At 38.7% G+C, this 20,029-nt stretch overlaps 1 protein-coding gene across 1 annotated transcript; it reads left to right on the top strand.

The window, feature by feature from the left end:
- Positions 1-5,720: 5,720 nt before the first annotated feature.
- gpr68 (G protein-coupled receptor 68) lies at positions 5,721-19,754 on the top strand. Its single transcript, XM_030081984.1, has 6 exons — positions 5,721-5,840; positions 6,932-7,081; positions 8,946-9,079; positions 17,178-17,400; positions 17,872-18,052; positions 19,043-19,754. Exons 1-6 carry the CDS (start codon positions 5,721-5,723, stop codon positions 19,504-19,506), a joined length of 1,272 nt encoding a protein of 423 aa, XP_029937844.1. The 3' UTR covers positions 19,507-19,754.
- The last annotated feature ends 275 nt before the right edge of the window (positions 19,755-20,029 follow it).

A 20,029-nucleotide genomic window follows, 5' to 3' on the forward strand; every position in this document is an offset into this window, starting at 1 on the left:
TTATTTTTGCCCCATTAACCTTAAGTTAACAACAACAAAAATGACATTTCTTAATTTCTTAATTTCTTAAAAGCTTAAACTTCCATGGAAACTTTTTAAAAACCTCATTCAAATTGATGACAAGAAAAAAACCCGGAAATTTCCTGGGAATTTTCGGAAAAATTTGAAAAAAAGTGACAGCAAAAATCTTCTGAAAATTTCCAATATTCCAGAGCTAAAATTCCCATGGGAATTTTCAGAAACTTTCCGGGAAATTTACTGGAAACTTTCCACCCCTTTGCAACACTATCTAGCACACATATTGCAACTATGTGCATGGAAGTAAATGCTAGCACAAGTGTACCTGATAAAAAAAGGTACTGGAATGGCCCGATAGTTTGATTCGTAAAATATTCATAGTTAAAATTTCACAAGATTACAAGATGGCTAATGGGACCTTAGCTACAGTTACACATGTCATATGAGAACTGGTATTTCATGATTCGAGTCATGTATACCGCCTCAAGTGGTTGGTTACCTACCTGAGTAAGGGTTAAAAACATGGGTTAGCCTGACTCATAGGGAATGTGTATCAAACTGTGCCTTGCTATGGTTTATTTAGAATGATTTAAAAAGAGAGGGATGCAAGGCAGACAAGCATTCAGAGGCAGAGAGAAGACAGAAATGGAAATGGACAGACACAGAGAGAGAGAGAAAGAGAGAGAGAGAGAGATAGAGAAAGAGAGAGAGAGAGGTGTGAGTGTAGTTCAAGTGGTTTATGTGTGTTGTGTTACAGTGGTTATAAATGGTTCTTACAGCATGTTATTATGGTGCCAAACGAAAGAAATATAGACTATACACAGAGGGTTTGTGTTGTGTGGGCTGTGTGCAACGTTAGAACTGCTATTCAGAAAAAGCAGCCAATGTTGCATTCTCAGTAATATTTTTTTCTGTCAGCTCAGACTTTTGGAGAAGCACCTAATGTAAGATTGGTTCACAAAAAGGAACCAAAGCTGCTTTCAGGTGCTTCTCCAAAAGTAATAGATAAATTTGATCCTGTGGTAATATGATATGATATTACTGAGTTGTTACATTTAGGATTCATACTGTATGTAAGTTGTTTTTTTTCCCATACACTATTATTTAACTTTGGCCTGTTTGTTGCACCACTGTTGCACTGTTGCTCCTTCAATGGCTGAACTTATATTAGTTTTACTTCTATAATATTATTACACTATCTTCAGTCATTTTGCATGGACTTGGTGTTACTTTTTAACTCCAAATCCAAAACCAGGTTTTTTTTTAAAGTGCTTGTTTTCTTTTATCAGACTTGTATGTGTTAGATAAACATGTTTGTATTGAGAAATGATATCCATTTTTTATATAAAAGATACTGTAATGTTAATGCAGAATACAAGGAGAGAAGCCACCATGGCTACCACTGTAGATCTAATGTCGGATAATTGCCATTTTCAATGCAACCATCGGATCTGTGTCTCCTGACATTAAACATGTGCCATTCTGTTTCTGTGTAATTTCTCCAGCAAAGCTGAAGATTTGGCTCCAGCAGAGTGCTGTCTGGTTTCTGGGTTTTCTGCTGACCTCGTCTGCTATTCATATCATGCTGCACAAAGTTTACACAGTCAAAAAACAATGCTGTTTAAGATTCTGTGCATGTTTCCAAAGACACTTTATATTCTTGACTAAATTGAGTTCACTGGCCGGCCAAAGCAGAGTTGATCTCTTATTTGTTATTATATTACTGTCTGTCATAGCTATAATGCAGCTGCAGGCTGTATTATAGACTATGCTCCGCACTGTAGTGAACAAATTTCACTCTCATTTTCCCAATTAAAACTGGCTGAATGTGCAAACTGTTTTACCCACCCTGCTTCACATTCAACAAGCCCCACCTCCATAGCTGTCAACATTGGGATTTGAAAATAAGGGAAAATTTTCGCCACCCTGTCGCGGGCTTTCCCACCACCCCAACCAAGCTCCTTACCCCTTACTTTTTTAGAGAAGTGTACAGACACTTTAAATTACCACTAGTAAACCACTTACAATACAAACTAAAAGATGGTTTTCACAGCTCCCGCTTCCTGGAATTAGGTGGGCATTTTTATTCCCTGTCCTTTACTGTTGGGGGAAGTGATTAATCAGCTCTGCCTGATCATTGTAGGCTACTGCAGTCAGGCAGATGTGATAATCACTAAATCCAATAGTAGAGTACATGATAAGATAAATATGCTCACCTAAATTCAGGAAGTAGTGCAGCAGTGGAAATGGTCCATTTGTGCATATTCCTGCATTATGAAAGCACAAAAGAGCATTTAAATAAAGCACATTTATTCATTACATGCTCTTTTCATTTGACACATTTACAATTATTCATTATATGCTCTTCATTTGACATATTTACACATTTATTCATTACATGCTCTTTCCATTTAACATATTTACATATGTTGTATTGTCATGTAACAGTAGTTGAACCGTAGCAAACAGTAGAACAGTAGCAAAGTAGCTTTTGATTTTTTGGCAGCAGGTGGTCTGTCATTTGGGCCGCGTCTTACTCGCCTCGGGCAGGCTCGCACTGCCAGTTGTGGTGTTGTCATGGTGATGTTTTGAATCTTGCGACTATGTTCAAGCGTAATTGGGGCACTGCCGCGCTGTACTGCCACCTGCCGTGCCGGAGGGGAAATGTGGGAGATTTACAGGAAAATCATCTAAACGGGAAGACAGCGGGATGGATGGGTAAAATACCGGAGTTTCCCGGGAAAAACAGGATGGTTGACAGGCATGCCCACCTCCCAGCTCTCATCACAGTCTTCTATTATTGGCCACCATGCCACTCAGCTAAAGCAGTTACACTCGCTTCTTGACCATAGTTAAGGAAGGGTGAGTGTTACTTCCTATAATTTTGTGGTAGGGGGAAGAGGTAACTCTAATTTTGGTTTCCCGTTGGTGCCGACTCTCCCACTGAAACTGCTACTATTTGGATAAATCCAAATTGTAGTGGTGGTCCACTTCTCTCGAGCATACAGAGGACAGAGTAGTTGATTGATTAAAGAGAAGATGTAAGGGTGGATATTACCTCAGCCTCCAGTACAGGACAGACTATAGATACTCTAATGATACTGTGGCTGTGCTGGAAGGGGATCTTTCTCTGTGTGGCCCTTGGTTTCTTGCTTTTTTTTTCCTTCATGAGGTTTTCATGGGAATTTTTGCTCAATGCTCGTTCTCATTAAGGGTCTTCAATTATTGTTTCATGATGTGGGTGTCTGAAGCCCTTTGACACTGTAAATGTTATTAAGATCATTATAAATAACCTTGAATTCCCAACATATCTGTGTGTCCTAACACATTAGTCTTGATCCATAATGCAACATCTATAGTCAAGGATGCTGTAATAATATTAAGCACAAATTAATGTAGTGAAAATGTAGTGAAAATGTTGACTAGGTGGTGGGGCAGCACAAGCTTTACTATTTGAATAGGTCATCACAACTAACATTTAGATATATTTAGAGAGTGTAAGAACAGGAAGCAGTTGTGGTTTTAACAGGAAACCGGTTTCTCTCTCTGCTTCAGATTCCAACTGCTCCTAACAGACCAAGTGTTATTAAAACCAAAATGAAGCTTAACTAAATGAACGCTACAGTAATAACCATTGCACCCCTGTTATTTATTAATTCATTTATTTATGCATTCCCAACTGTAGCCAATATGAATAGGAAATTATAAAAATGCGTAATATAAACTAAATTTAAATAAAAGTTGGACTAGTGATCAGAAGAGGGTTCGGCTCAGGGAGGAAATGAACAGTCTTGAATCACACAATATCGCAAATTGGTGAAGGAATGGTACCATGTATTCAGAAAATAAAAAAAAATATGACACAAATTATTACACTTGGGAAATGGCCATTTAGCGTTCTTCAGCTACAATAAAATTTCTAAATAAATTCACAGTTTATAAACTAAATTCAAGTCATTTGTTGGAGTTTGTGTTATTAACCAGAGTTCTTCCAAAAGAAAAGAGTCCTCCAGAAGGAAAGTTCTTCCAAAAGGGGGAAAAAAAGTTCTTGCTGCAAGGAGCCTCCTACCAGGACCGGCAGGAGTGAGGTAGAGGCTTGGCTATGGGATCAAATAGTCCTGGACCTGGCCAGCTTTTCTGTTCAATTCACTACGAACAACGTCGGCACACACTCTCGACGGACCGGACACACTCGCTCTCGACGGACCAAACACACTCACTGTCAACGGACGGGATAACAAGGCTCCTGCATCAACTCGGCACACCTGTGGCTTAGCAAACTGTGATGCCACTTCTGCACACACCTTTATGCGGCGCTGATTGGCAGCACATCAGTCACGTGACGCATGTGACCGACTGCATTTTGCACCTGGGTTACACAACATATCTGTGTGCCCCAATGAATTCATTGTGTTGTATTGTAACAGTTTCTAGCGAAATTATTACTCGACTACATTAGCCTAGATTAGATTAGATTAGATTAGATTAGAATTGATTAGATTAGGAAAGTAATCCTCAGGGAAATAGGGCTGTGGCAACAACAAATGTTAATGGGATATAGCAAAGAAAATTGCATATAAATAAGAAAACAACAAGTGGGGATTATATATAAACATTCAATAGTAATCCAACATTGCCAAAAATAAAGCATATTAAGTAGAAGTAGCAAAAACTGAAGACTAAAATATCATCTGCCATTAAAGCAGATGTGATGTGACTAACTCTTGTGCTGTAACTCTAGGCTCAGCACCAAGCCTGGCCTGGATGTCAGTGAAAGAGAGGTGGGTGTGTCATTGTGGTTTTCAAGTGAACACCTCCCAAAACACACTAAAAGTACAAAATATGAGTCACTTTCTCTTTTAATTAATAGTCTTCAAATTGTATTAATATGATGTGAGATTCAGTTTGCTTCGCATGTACCCTATGCTACTGCCTCATTCATAATTAATAGAAACAGCCAGTTGTGGAAAAACAGGACAGTAGAAATGTCCTTCAGAGGGCTACTTTTAAGTTTTTTCTTTGAGTACTTTTCAGAGCATCTGGACTTCTACTTGAGTAAATAATGTGTGCACTTTTGCCACCACCTTCCTGTAAAGTAAAACAGGGGTTGTATAGTTTCCTGAGTGTGATATGAATCCACAACAGGGTGAAATTTCCTCATTAGTTGCTCCGTGCTCACTTGGACTGCTAATCCTCAATCCTCAATTGCTATTTCGCCATTCACTTCCATAAAGCAACAAAACAGTTCCCAAAATAACGCTTTGGGCACATAAATTAACACAAACAAGGTGGGTTATGCCAAAATAAAAACAGACAAAAACTATATCCTGTTTAGAAATATGATAAAAATCTAAATGCTCAAACATGCTTTCATGAAATCAGTTCATAAACTCTCATGTCCTGAACTCTGTGTTGCAGACTGACTGAAGGGAACAGCCAATCAGAGAAGAAATATAGCCATCCAACCACTGAGAAGAGCCTATGAGCCTCCAACAAACATGAAGAAGACGTGTGTGTGTGTGTGTGTGTGTGTGTGTGTGTGTGTGTGTGCTTGTTTATGGGACCATATGTGGTTGTATTTTAGTGACATGCATGTGTGTTCATGTCTGAAAATGCTAGTGTGAGTTTGTGCTTGTTTGACTTGCGTGTGTGATAAGAAAGCAAGTGAGTGTATGTGTGTGTGTGCGTGTGCGTGCACATGCATGCGTGTATACGGCTTTGTGATGCTGTCCAACATGTCTCAAGAGGAAGTGATTAACTGCACCCTCAACCATAACATCCATCAATACCTCTTCTCCTCAGTCTATATCATTGTATTGCTGGTAAGTGTGTGTGTGTGTGTGTGTGTGTGTGTATACTTGCTTGAATGTAATAGGAACAGTTTTTCCAGACATTGGAATAAGTGTGCATGTGCACGTGTGTACACACATGCACACCAGCCCATATACAGCATGACTTCCATTTCATCAGAATGGTAATAATCATAATCTCACATGATCTCATGTGATTACATTGTTACTTCTAGTACTACCACCCATGTAAAAGTGACAGAAAGGAGATGAAGTGAGTGGGAGAACTGTGCTATTTGTTTTAACGGTGCCATCTAAGTTTGTTATTTGAAGCACTCTCATTGTAGGAGTACTTTTAAACAAAAAGAAAATTATTCTTTTGCCTGATAATCCACTCACATATGCACTCACACCTGAGTTTATTTTCATTTCTGAACTAGCCTGAACTTTTCTCAGAAACTTTGCAGCGTCTTTCTGCGTCACAAATCTTTAACAAACCACATCTGATGTGTCATTATGGAGATCCACCTGAGAATTAGGTCAGTTGGCTCTGTGCAAATTACTGCAATATATCACAGGCTAGGACAAAAAGACAGATACCTGAAAATGATTGCTGTAGTGTGGCTGTAGATACAAGACTGCTGATGTAGATTTGTATCTGTATTTAGGTCACTGTGACATAAGAAACTGCCTGGTTTTTAGTGCTTGGCCCTATTTTCTCTCCAAAAGCACCAGAGTCAGCTTAGTTAACCTGAAAAAAAAAAAATACTTTTTCGTTTTGTTTACTAGCTACCCAGCAGATTAATTTAGCAAAGCAGCCAATGTTACCATCAAACTAATAGCTCCTACATGTTAGCTGAGTCTATTATGTTAGAAAAGCTAATCAAGACATGCTTGACTGACCATATACCCATATACTGTACTATACCTGCCTTTGGGTGCTAACAGAAATATTGTACTTACAAGTTCAGTGCTTATTAATAAGCCAAAAATGTGGTGAGAAAGTGTAGCATGGCCACCAGAGGCTCTATTAACCTTATATTTCTTCCTTGAGATGGGGCTGGTGCAAAGAGGGCAGAGACAAAGTTGAATCAAGTGTCTTCCTGTTTTGGATTTTCTTCCAGGTGGGTGTTCCCTCCAACCTGTACTCCTTGTACCATGCTGTGCTGCAGCTGAAGCAAAAGAATGAGCTAGGAGTTTATTTGCTGAACCTTACTATTTCTGATCTGCTGTACCTGGCTTCATTACCTCTGTGGCTCCAGTACTTCTTTCAGGTAAGCTGCAATAATTAAACACTGCTATGATGTATCTGTCATGAATTTAAAGGTGCACCATGCAAAATTGCATAATAAGAAGGTCATCTAATGGCTGAGGCTGCATGGTTCTCACTGTCAGCCAAACTCACTAGCCATGAGTGTGATTGGGGCTCTAAATAAACTGGAACTCAGGATAATTCGCATAACGTAGTTTATGGAAACTTAAAATATGCAAAACATTTTGGATGGAAACCCAGCTTCTGATAGATTGTGTGCTTTTGTCACATTTTTGTCGTTCAACCCTCAGCAATTTTGCACACAGCGGCATTAATTTGCTGAATGCAACCCCATCTAACTTGATGTACATGGCTACATTACCTCTACGCACAAATTAGGAAGGTTCTTCAAGTGTTCTCTGATTTATAGAGCCAAAATGACAAAAACAAACAAAAAACAACAACAAAAAAAGGGTCAGTCATAATGAAGAATGCTTTATGATTCTAGCTCCTACTGCTGATTTACATTCCTAAATAATAGATTTGATCATTTTCAACCCAGGCCATAAAAATGTTGATATCTATTATTTATAAACGTACATAGCACAACATCAACCTCTGAAACTGTTTTCAGCCTCAATAACCATTATAAATGTTCTTTTTGAAAACTGGAAACTCACAATCCAATGTTTTGAAATTGTTCACCCAAAAATGGTTGCAAATAGCACTTTGTTGCAGTTTTATTCAGCATTTATGATAATACATTACCTTGTAAACATCTACAATGTTGTGCTGCTAACTTGGCTAATGCTGCAGACACCTGAATTTCCCTCTTATAAATTTCTGACCTGAGACAACATTTTGTTCACGGTGCCAGCCCAGGAAAAATGAATGCTCTTTTTTCATGGTATTCCCCATGGACGAAAATCCTTCTTGTGAGCATTCAATTTCCTGAGTTTGTTACAGCACCATAAAGATCCAATATATAACCTCCGAAAAGGGTTCTGCTATGGTACATGCTTGAAGAACCATTTTATGGTATTTGATAGAACTTTTTTAAAGAGTACATGGCTATAGTACTTACATTAGATTAACTCGAATCATTTTATATCTGGATATTGTGCTTGATTTCAGAATGACATTAGAGTTCTTCTATTTAATCCAAACCCTGTCTCAAGTGTTTCAACTGGCATAGCTGCCTCTATGGCTGATGTACTATTATGTGGTTTAAGTTTGTTAGGAGTAATAATTATAACTGGCTCACGGATTATCAAGTTAATTTTGTAGTTTTTGTCCACTGCAGCACGTGCTGTCATTATACCTGGCATCGCTCTTTGTACAGAAAACTGTCAGAACCCTTACGTAAAACATGATATGTTCCAGTTTTTGTCTGGAATCATCCTCATTTTATCAAAAAATAAAGCTGATCCATGGGTCATATGTCCCTAAAGCTCCTGTTCACTTAGGAGTGGTGGGTGGCAACATTTTGCTAGTGTTTGCATGACTGTTCACCTGATCTTTAGATTTCTCTGAAGTTGCAAGCTTATCTGAGCATCTCATCGAAAAAAGAAGAATGAACATTTATGGATTAATGTTTTAAAGTTTGCGAAAGTGTAGGTTTTCTGCCTTGCTAGCAGGGTGATGGCTCTTTGCCTTTTATCTATTTGTCTTATTCTTCTTCATTTGAAGAATTTAATAGGACTGCTGCCTGTCTCCCTGTCTCATTATTACCTACAGTCTACCTACTATACAGTCGTTTTCATGCTCTTGGTTATATTTCATCCACCTATAGACAAGTTTCACTTTCCTATTGCCTCTAAAGGGTCTTGTATTATCTTCCTAGGGTCACCCAACCTATAGTCGTGTTTAATCTGGTTTTCTTTCAGGATGATGATTGGCGTCACAGGGAGTGGTTGTGTCAGCTATGTGGCTTCCTGCTTTATGAAAACATATATATCAGCATTGGCTTCCTCTGCTGTATCAGTCTGGATAGGTACCTGGCTGTTGTCCATCCACTAAGGTAATTTTAATACAATAACAATATCTACAGTATGTCATTTAATAAATCTGTCATACGTATAAGAACATCTACATCAGCACTGGCTTTCTCTGGCATTGATTTATGCCTGCAGCACCGATGGAACCAAGGACAGATTAGAAAAGTAGCCTGCAACCTAACAATCAGTCAGAATTAGCGTTTGACATAAATCGTTTTTTGAGGCTGTTTCTGATGTGTTTGGATGGAAGTTAAGAGTATTTATTATCTCTGCGCCGCGGAGCCGGCGCAGTGGAAGTTTGGCTGCCTGGCGCACATCACCAAAACCTCACTGTCAGCACAAACGGTGCCAATCTCCTTTGATCTGACATCAGCTGTGACGGGACAGTTGATATGGAGATATATGTATGTGCTGATTGTGATCGTAGCATTGAATAGTGTTTTTTTCGGTATTTATTGCATCGTTCATGTGCCTGACATCCCGGAAGCCTGCCTGTGAGGTTTTGGTGACGTGTGCGCACTGCTCGCCTGTCTCCTGAGCTCCGCTCCGCCTGCGGCAGTAGACCTCCATGTCAGCTGTGTAAACTTTCATTACGCCTTCGCGCAGCGCATTTTAAAGGCGAGGACAGGGGCTCATTTGATTGGTTAAATGTGAATCGGCTGTGTCAAACCCACTCCACGCCTTCTCTCCTCCCTTGCGCCGGTAGGAGGGATGGCGGAGTACTTGCGCCACCGAGAACGGCATGCCAAACTTGGAAAATCCGCCTGGCCACACCCAGTTGGCGAAGCGCATCTGCGCTACGCCCCCGCCTCGCCAGGTCTGCGAAACTAGAGCCCTCAGTGTTTCCACTGAAAGTCAGTCTAATAAAATTCTCTCTGACGGCATAATATCTCAGACTGAGGCATTTTTCATTGTAGGTTTTAGAGATGGACACTCCTAAACCTGTTGAGGATGTGACACTTTAATGATTTTATGGATCTGATGTGAAAATGAGGGGAGAAATGACGTAGCCATTTAAATGAGGTAGAATTTTATAATACCTTAGGCTGGGCATCATCTATAGTTAATACTGCTCTTCCTCTCACTGGGTGCTTGCTGGATGGGGTGGACAGACTGCCCATTAGTCATAACTGAGGTGAACATTTCTAGATCTCTGCCTTTACCTCTCTCTATCTCTCTTTCTCTGCTCTTGTCTCCCTCCCTTTCTTTTCCGTCTCTTTGCTTTGTCTTCCACCATTGCAGCGAAAATAAAGGTCATGCCGCAAAGAGCTTACAAAAGGATTTCCTTCACAACATACTTCAAAACATGACAAGCCATTAAAAATAAACTTCTGATGCTGACAGTGTATAATCATCCTGAGAGGAGCTTTCAGGATCAGCTGATGTAGCTTATTTAAAGCTGAGGGAATGTGAAATACTTCAAGCACTGTGTATGTTATAGTAACGGTGAAACAGACAGCCCCACACCTTTAAAGCTCCATAATGTCTGAGCAGATACACTACCCGTCAAAAGTTTGGACACACCTTCTCATTTAATGTTTTTTCTTTATTTTCATGACTATTTAAATTGTAGATTCTCGCTGAAGGCATCAAAACTATGAATGAACACATATGGAATTATGTGGTAAACAAAAAAAATGTGAAATAACTCAAAACATGTTTTATATTTGAGATTCTTCAAAATAGCCACCCTTTGCTTTGATTACTGCTTTGTAGGTGAGTGGTTTTACTATACTATTTATTCTTTCTTTAACAAGCATCATGTCCACAGACCACACAGATATAGACATGATGCATAATCTATCCTTTCAAACTGGCATCTTCCCAAGCAAAATGAAAACCGCTAAAATAATTCCAATTTTTAAATGTGGAGACAAACATCAGTTTACAAATTACAGACCTATCTCTCTGCTCTCTCAATTTTCAAAGATTCTAGAAAAACTGTTTGTAGCCAGGCTTGACAGTTTCATTGAAAAACACAACTTAATCAACGACCATCAGTATGGGTTTAGATCGAACAGGTCCACCTCAATGGCAGTCATGGATCTGGTGGAACAGATATCAACGGCAATAAACGACAAGCTATATACAGTAGGGGTATTTATTGACCTAAGAAAGGCATTTGACACGATCCACCATGGTCTGCTTTTACAAAAAATGGAAAGATACGGTGTCAGAGGAATCGCTAATAAATGGCTTAAAAGTTATCTTAGTGAAAGATTACAGTATGTACATATGAACAGTGTCGATTCTGACAAAAAAACATATTTCATTTGGAGTCCCTCAAGGCTCGGTATTGGGTCCAAAACTGTTTATAATGTACATAAATGATGTCTGTAATATATTAATAAAAATGCGCTGTGTTTTGTTTGCCGACGACACCAGTCTGTGCTGCTCGGGAAAAGATCTGGACCAGCTCCTGGATACAGTTCAAAATGAGCTAAATACACTGAAGAAATGCTTTGATGTCAATAAACTGTCACTAAATATCAGCAAAACAAAATTTATCCTTTTTGGAAATAAATCAATAGACAGAGGGGTTAAAATCATGATTAATAATGAAGAAATAGAACGCGTGTATGAGACAAAATTCTTGGGTATCATAATTGACAATAAACTTAACTGGAAATCACATATAAAAAACTTAAGGTCAAAAATATCCAAAACCATTGCTGTAATGTACAAAATGAAAACCATTCTAAACCAGAACTCACTCTATATGCTGTATTGCTCCCTCGTACTCCCATACATGAGCTATTGTGTGGAAGTATGGGGGAACAATTACAAAACAGCCATTGATCCTTTATTCCTACTACAGAAGAAAGCCATTAGAATTGTCACCAAATCTGACTTCTATGCACCAACCAATCCACTATTCATTGAATTAAAAACCTTAAAATTACAAGATCTAGTTGAATTTAATACTGCAATTATGATGCATAAGGCACATAATCATCTGCTTCCGTGCTGTATTCAGGAGCTGTTCCACCATAGAGAGAGCCGGTACAACTTAAGGGGAACTGCCATCTTCAAACAAACTAAGGCAAGAATAAAAAACAAATATAGATGTGTATCAGTTATAGGGGTAAAAATATGGAATGGACTAGATAATGAATTAAAAAATTGTAGTTCAATAAATAAATTTAAAAAGATGTACAGATCAAATATAATAGCCAGATATAGAGCAATAGTGTGATATACATAACGTCAAGGCTAGTTTCAAGTACTTTTCTGTATTTCTCTCTTGTTTTGTAAATTCCAGTGATATATTGTTTCATTTCCTTTTAGTTGTTTTTTTTTTTGTTGTTTTGTTTTTTTTCTGTTGTGTTTTGTTGTTTTTGTTTTGTTTTGTGTTAGTCTCTGTTTACTGTTTGTTTTCTGTTCTTGTCCTGATTGCGTTGTTGTATTTTCTAGTAAGAAGATATTTAAGGGTTTAAAGGGTAGGCACAATAAGCTTAGGCTTCCGCCTACACCTTTTTGGTCTGTTCTTTCTAAGAAACTGAAAGGAAATTGTAGTGTATTAACTCACCCTCAAATGACCAAATAAACTACTACTACTACTACTACTACTTTGCACACTCTTGGCATTCTCTCCATGAGCTTCAAGAGGTAGTCACCTGAAATGGTTTTCCAACAGTGCTGAAGAAGTTCCCAGAGATGCTGAGAACTTGTTGGCCCCTTTGCCTTCACTCTGCGGTCCAGCTCACCCCAAACCATCTCGATTGGGTCTAGGTCCGGTGACTGTGGAGGCCAGGTCATCTGCCGCAGCACTCCATCACTCTCCTTCTTGGTCAAATAGCCCTTACACAGCCTGGAGGTGTGTTTGGGCTCATTGTCCTGTTGAAAAATAAATGATCATCCAACTAAATGCAAACCGGATGGGATGGCATGTCGCTGCAGGATGCTGTGGTAGGCATGCTGGTTCAGTGTGCCTTCAATTTTGAATAAATCCCCAACAGTGTCACCAGCAAAGCACCCCAACACCATCCCATCTCCTCCTCCATGCTTCACGGTGGGAACCATGCATGTAGAGACCATCTGTTCACCTTTTCTGCGTCTCACAAAGACACGACAGGTGGGACCAAAGATCTCACATTTGGACTCATCAGACCAAAGCACAGATTTCCACTGGTCTAATGTCCATTCCTTGTGTTTCTTGGCCCAAACAAATCTCTTCTGCTTGATGCTTTTCCTTAGTAGTGTTTTCTTAGCAGCTATTTGACCATAAAGGCCTGACTGGCGCAGTCTCCTCTGCACAGTTGATGTAGAGACGTGTCTGCCACTAGAACTCTGTGTGGTATTTATCTGGGCTCTGATCTGAGCTGCTGTTAACTTGCGATTTCTGAGGCTGGTGACTCGGATGAACTTATCCTCAGCAGCAGAGGTGACTCTTGGTCTTCCTTTCCTGGGTCGGTCCTCATGTGTGCCAGTTTCATTGTAGCGCTTGATGGTTTTTGCGACTCCACTTCGGGACACATTGAAAGTTTTTGCAATTTTCCGGACTGACTGACCTTCAGTTATTAAAGTAATGATGGACTGTCGTTTCTCTTTACTTAGCTGATTGGTTCTTACCATAATATGAATTCTAACAGTTCACTGATTTATCTTTCGATAAAACAGGTTTTAATTTTTTTTTTTTTTTTAAAAAAGTGCGTTAAATTACAAAATCTGAAGGTATATCATTATAGGCCAAGGTCTTGGCTGTTCAGCAATGTACCGGTGCAACCTCCTCATTTTGCATTTTTTTCATAAAATAGGTTTTTCCAGTTATTAGGCTACTTTGTTTTTGTCAACACCGTCACCGTAATGTTTTTTTTTTTTTATTTGAAAAACATATTTTTGTATTAAAGAGACTATTACTTTAATAATTCAACAGCACCAAAGAAACATATTGTACGTATATTCATGTAAAACAAATATAACTGCCTCTGACGGTGGTGACAGTCGCCTCATTAAAACATACATTTCCAAAATGTATACCACTCAAGTCAATGGCTTCTTGCTTAACAACTTTATTTAACTATTTGGTACAAAAACTAACAATCCTGAGCACTGTTATAAGCATTTTTCAGACTTCAGTCATCACCGTCAGACAGAAAACCTGACGGTGGTGACGTCTGACGGTGGTGACAAAAACCTGCTCTTTCACATGATAAGCATGAGTTGTTCACATTAGCCAGCTTGTTTCCCCCCTGTTGTTACCTGCATCAGACCTCTTCTTAAAAAGTATACATTTATTCCATAATCTAATTTAATATTTTTTATACAGAAGTGACGGTGTTGACATGTTATGGTTGTGACAGTAGTAGTGTCCAAAAATATGAAGAGATTTAAGAGCAAATAGAAAACTTCCAGGAGCCTGAGTGGTCTTGAAGCATGCAGTAGAGCTGGAGGTTTGAAAAGGGCTCCTCAGGAATGTAATTGACCTTGTAGTTTTTTTTTATTATTATTTTTTAAATAAATATCTGACGGTGGTGACGAATATCTGGGACACATTTTGAGCAACCACAAAATAATAGTAAATATTGTTCAAAACCCATCGTTTGTAGTTTTAATCAAGTTGAAATGATTACCTCCTACCCGAGGACAACTGGTTTTGTAGGCCATGGGCCAACATATAATCATTAAATTAATACATATTAAAAATAAACCTATAAAAGAACCTTACAAATGTGCAAAGGACCCCCTGATTATGCCCTGGATTGTAATTGTAAATTTCCAACAGAAATAGCATTTTTCTGAGTGGGACATGATTTATCCAAATTCTCAAGAATCAGTGAGTTGTCGAATAGGGCTGTCAGCTGTGTACCAACCTGACTTCTGCACAACACAGCTGATGGTCCCAACCCCATTAAGAAGGCAAGAAATTCCACAAATGAACCCTGACAAGGCACACTTGTGAAGTGAAAACCATTTCAGGTGACTACATCGTGAAGCTCATTGAGAGAAGGCCAAGGGTTTGCAGCGCTGTCAACAAAACAAAGGGTGGCTACTTTGAGGAATGTAAAATATAAAACATATTTAGAGTTATTTAACAATTTTTTCTTTGCTGCATAATTCCATATATCTTGCTTCATATATTTGATGTCTTCAGTATGTATCTACAATGTAGAAAGTAGTAAAAGTAAAGAAAAAACATTGAATGAGAACGTGTGTCCAAACTTTTGACTGGTAGTGTATATAGATATACAGATTTGCTGTTTTAATCAGCATTACTATACACTTTGTTTGTTTTGTATAGTGAGAAGTTATGTCAGCCTTAACAGTCTTATGTCTCCCATTGCTGGGTTTGACACCCTGAGGTTGTTTGAGTTTTATAACACTATAGCCACTCTTGACACCATGGTTACTGTGTGCCTTGGTTTCCTCTCAATCCTCCCCCACATAGTGCACAGAGCGCTATAGCTGTGTTTGAAAATTTACACTCTTTACCTTTTACCTTATTACCTATTTGACTTGTGGAGTGGACCACAGGCTTTTCACTTCTAGATTGGAAATACAAGGCGAAAATGTACACCAAGACAGAAGTTAAAGAAATACCAGACAACTGGAGGCTGGCATGCTACACACCAGGAAGTAGTTTGGTAATATTTTTACTGTAGTGGGTAAGTCAACACATGAACTAAATGTAGGCTGACAAAAATACAAATGCAACATGTAAATAGTTCGTAAAAGTCTTAAAATGTTCTTATCAAATATCAAGCCATAAAAGTCATGAAAGTCTTACATTTGAATTTGTGCAATCCTAACTTCAACATAAAACAATGTCTGTAATTTATTTAAATTCATTGTATATATTTCTATGTACTCCTTGTAGTTTAACCTGACTCACTTTATACCTATACCTATCTGTCATACATACAGCAGCGAGAAATCCTTGAAAATCCTTATACTTACCTGTGAGGTTCTATGGGAAAAAAAGTATTGGGTAGATTTTTTTTTTTTGTAGATTTGTAGGTAGATATGCCTACCAAAAAGTTACATCTGCACTTGATCACAAACATAGGATTTACCTTACCTATTTGTATAAGAAAAAGATTATTTGTCCAAAAAAGACTTAAAATTTGTGAAACTCTTTCTTTCAAAGGTCGATCTCTCAACCCTTCCGGTCGAGGCAGATGCTTGCCCCTTGGGGGAGATTTTGGTCCATTGAGGTGGCCAATATCTGTTGAGTTTGTGTAAAGCGCCTTCAGATAACTTTTGTTATGATTTGACGCTATACAAATAAAACTGAATTGAAATTAAAAAGCGTTATACTTAACCCTCTGAAACCTGTAGAGGCCCTGCTAAAGTTTTGGTACCATGTTTCATGAGCTAAATTACACCCCTCAGATTTTTTTCCTTTGAATCTTTTTCACAAAGTTGTTTCCATGGCTGTCCACCTTATTCCAAACTAATGACTTTCTTGTATGAACAGCCACTACGTAACTAAGTAAGTGTTTCATGTTGCACATATATTTTTGTTAAGTGTATATTTTGTGCAGTGATTCAGTTTGTTTGGTCATTTGAAACAACATTGAGCTGCCACAACATCTTGGTGTTACCAGATGAAGAATGTGGCTATACCTGTTGCACAGATTACACTTTCTTTTTGATTGAGACTGTCACTGGTTGAAATAATCACACATCATTTAACTGTTTCAGGAAGAAAATGTCTCAAGTCATGAAGTCAGAGATGGGAAATAACTGAAACAGTTCACTTCCTGGCTATTTCTATCATGATTTCTGAAACTAATAAACAGACTTCCTGTCAAAACTTGATTGGGTCGGATGTTTTTTGTTTGTTTGTCTGTTTGGTTTTCATTTTTGTCCAAAAATGAAAACGTTATTTGTTTGAGCAGCATATTTTAAATATATATGAGCTCAGCAACACTATAGCACATTTATCTAAAACTGTCATTCTGTAGTTCTTTTTTAAAAAATAGTTTTAACATCTTCTAGGTGCAATCTAATGATGTTCTCCCATCACTCATCTTTCTCAACTCAACTCTCCAGTGGTCTTTTTCTTCTGTCTTGTCATTATCTCTCTCTCCTGCCCACAATTCTGTTTGAAGTATGATTTGTTTTAATCACCATATCTTCTCATTTATTTACACTGTCTATTTTCTGGTATCTCTCCAGGTTCTCCTCTCTTCGTTCTATGCATGCAGCATGGCTCGTCACTGCCATCGTTTGGTTGAAGGAGGTAGCAGTAGGTGTGGTTTTCTTCCGCCATAAAGAACTGAGCCGTGACCGCACCAACCAATCAGTGTGCTTCGAACACTACCCCATGCAGCCGTGGGAGTATCCAGTCAACTACTACCGTTTCACCATGGGGTTCCTGTTCCCGCTGGTTATTTTGTCGGTAGGATAACTACAATTTTTTAGATCTATTATTGATCAAATTTCATTCACAAAAACATAACTACAATAACCTTTTCATTTTTTAAAACAGTTTCAGTTTTGTTTTTGAGTATGATGACCACCCAGTATTTTTAGCATATGACTTTTACAGATGTGTAATTTAATTTTAAAAGCATTGAAAGTGTCGGTAAGGGTTTTGATTCTCCTAGGCTGTTCTGCTGCTAGGTTATGTTTTCATTCTGTCTGTCTTTCTTTCTTTCCACAATTGAAACCAGCTGCAAATGAAACAACAAACTTCATGGTCTCAGAACTCAGCCACTACTGTAAAAGTCATTATACAATATGTCAATATTGCCTGTCTACCCTGTAGTGAGTTACCAGTGTATCCATTGGGGGATGGGTCTCAGCATGGTGAGTTGCTGTATGGATCGGATGACCTGTCTGTTTTCTGTCTGCCTGTCTGTCTGTCTAGATCAGCTACCTGTGTGTCCTCCGTGCTGTGGGTCGAAGTGCAGGGACCCAGCCGGACCAGAAGATAAGGATCCGACAGTTAGTCAGCAGCACCATCCTCATCTTCCTCGTCTGCTTCTCCCCCTACCACATCTTCCTATTAGTCCGCACCCTGTTGGAGAGGGACTGCACATTCATTGCAGGTAGCCCTTCATTTCTCAAAGCACTTAGACTGCACTTAGCCATCATTATAATTTAAGCACAACATGTTGGTCTTTACTTACTACAAGTATTAAGTTAGCGAGTAGACCTAATTACTCAAGTAGCCACACAGTCTCATTTGAATCTTAATTAAGGGATATTTCACTTCTAGCCTACTGTACCACAACTTGGTATAGCCAGTAACCCTGGTTGTCTTTTTTCCCAAAGGTTAACTATCACTTCTAGCATAACTTTGAGATAGTAGCCACTTGCTCCATCTTATTCTTCAAGGATTTTACTAATACCACCTCTTTTACCCTGTTGTTAGCTAGTAACCTCTTGCTCTTGGTGTAATGCTTTTCAGAGACATTTAACAAGCATATTTTAACTAAACCTTTTTACAGGAATATTTAACCATTACTATCTCTACTGCTACTCTACTACCCCCTTGCTCTGTTTAATTATTCAGAGCTATAAAATACCACCTCCACTTGTCAGCTAGTGAACACTTGTTCTCATTTTCCAGAAATATTGTAATTACTACTACTTTTAGCAGACTACTGGGTTAGCTATTAACCACTTTTTATGTGATTTTGCACAATTTTTCTTAATTACAATCTTTTTAATACCACTTGCTGCATCTACTTTTCCAGGGATTTTTAACCATAGTTAAACTTCCCTGTGAAAAGAATGTGGCAATGGTAGCATATGTGGTAATAGGATATAGGCCTGCTCACTGCCACTTTATCAGCTACTAATAACCTCTTGCTTTGTCTGGTTTTCCAGGATATGTAACTACTCACCTGGAATACCACTTTGGGCTGTTTAGACTTTCCTTAGCCTTGGGCTAAGCGATAGTGGTCAAGTAAATTCTGTGTGAAACGTCCCCTGGCCACTTAGTAACTATTTGCTCTATATTTAACTGCTCACCTGTAACACCGCTTTGTAACATGTCATTTTCTAACTACATGGCGTGTCTTATTATTTCTCAGAGATATTTAACTACTACCACCTCTCCTTGTTGCTGACCAGTCTGAACTGTGTGGCTGACCCTGCACTGTACTGCTTTGTCAGTGAGAGTGCCCGCCGTGGCCTGCACAAGGCCATATTTCGGCCTGTTGCAAGGATACTATGCTGCTGCTGTCGCCGTGGGAATGCAAGCCCTGCCCACCCCGCCTCTGACTCTCATGAGGTTGCGACTGACGAGAATAATGGGCACCCCACCGTGACACTGCTCACACACACCAGCACACACAAAACAGCACACTTAAAAAGAGACACAGATACAAATGCCAGCAAAGATACTAGTACAATTTTAATAACACACACCAATAAAGAACCGCTCACACCCCTAATCAAACTCACTGACATACATTCTAACAAGGATACAAACAGTGCTGCAAACTCAAACTGTTTGATTGCCCTGGTAGAGCAGGACCAAAAGACAGAGATCTGATGAGATTGACCAGAAGACCAGCTGAAGGCAAACACCCAAGGACTTATCAGGATGTCCTCAACTGTTTCAGTCTGGGACCCTGACCGGAGTAAAAATAGACTCTTTCCCTGTAAACCAGTCTAACATACTAGTATTCTTGTCATTTTGGGGTAAACCAGGCTATAGTGCTGTATTCATAACTGCGATTGCTAAAATATGGTCATAACCTCCTTTGTTATCAAACAATAACATATGCTATACTGGAGCTATAACATTTTGGGCTGTATCTGTTACATAATAACATTATGGTCGGAACTTCTGTTCTTACAAAACAATAACATCATGGCCAGAACTCCTATTGTGATGGAACAGTAGCATGGTCAGAATTTCCATTGTCATAGAACAATAACATTATGGTCATTATGGTCATAAATTATATTGTGAAAGAATAAAAGCATGATCAGAATTTCCATTGTGATTGAACAATAACATTATGGTCATTATGGTCATACATTCTATTGTGAAGGAACAATAGAATGGTCAG

The sequence above is a fragment of the Myripristis murdjan genome, chromosome 22 (assembly GCF_902150065.1).
Source record: "Myripristis murdjan chromosome 22, fMyrMur1.1, whole genome shotgun sequence".
Lineage (NCBI taxonomy): Eukaryota > Metazoa > Chordata > Actinopteri > Holocentriformes > Holocentridae > Myripristis > Myripristis murdjan.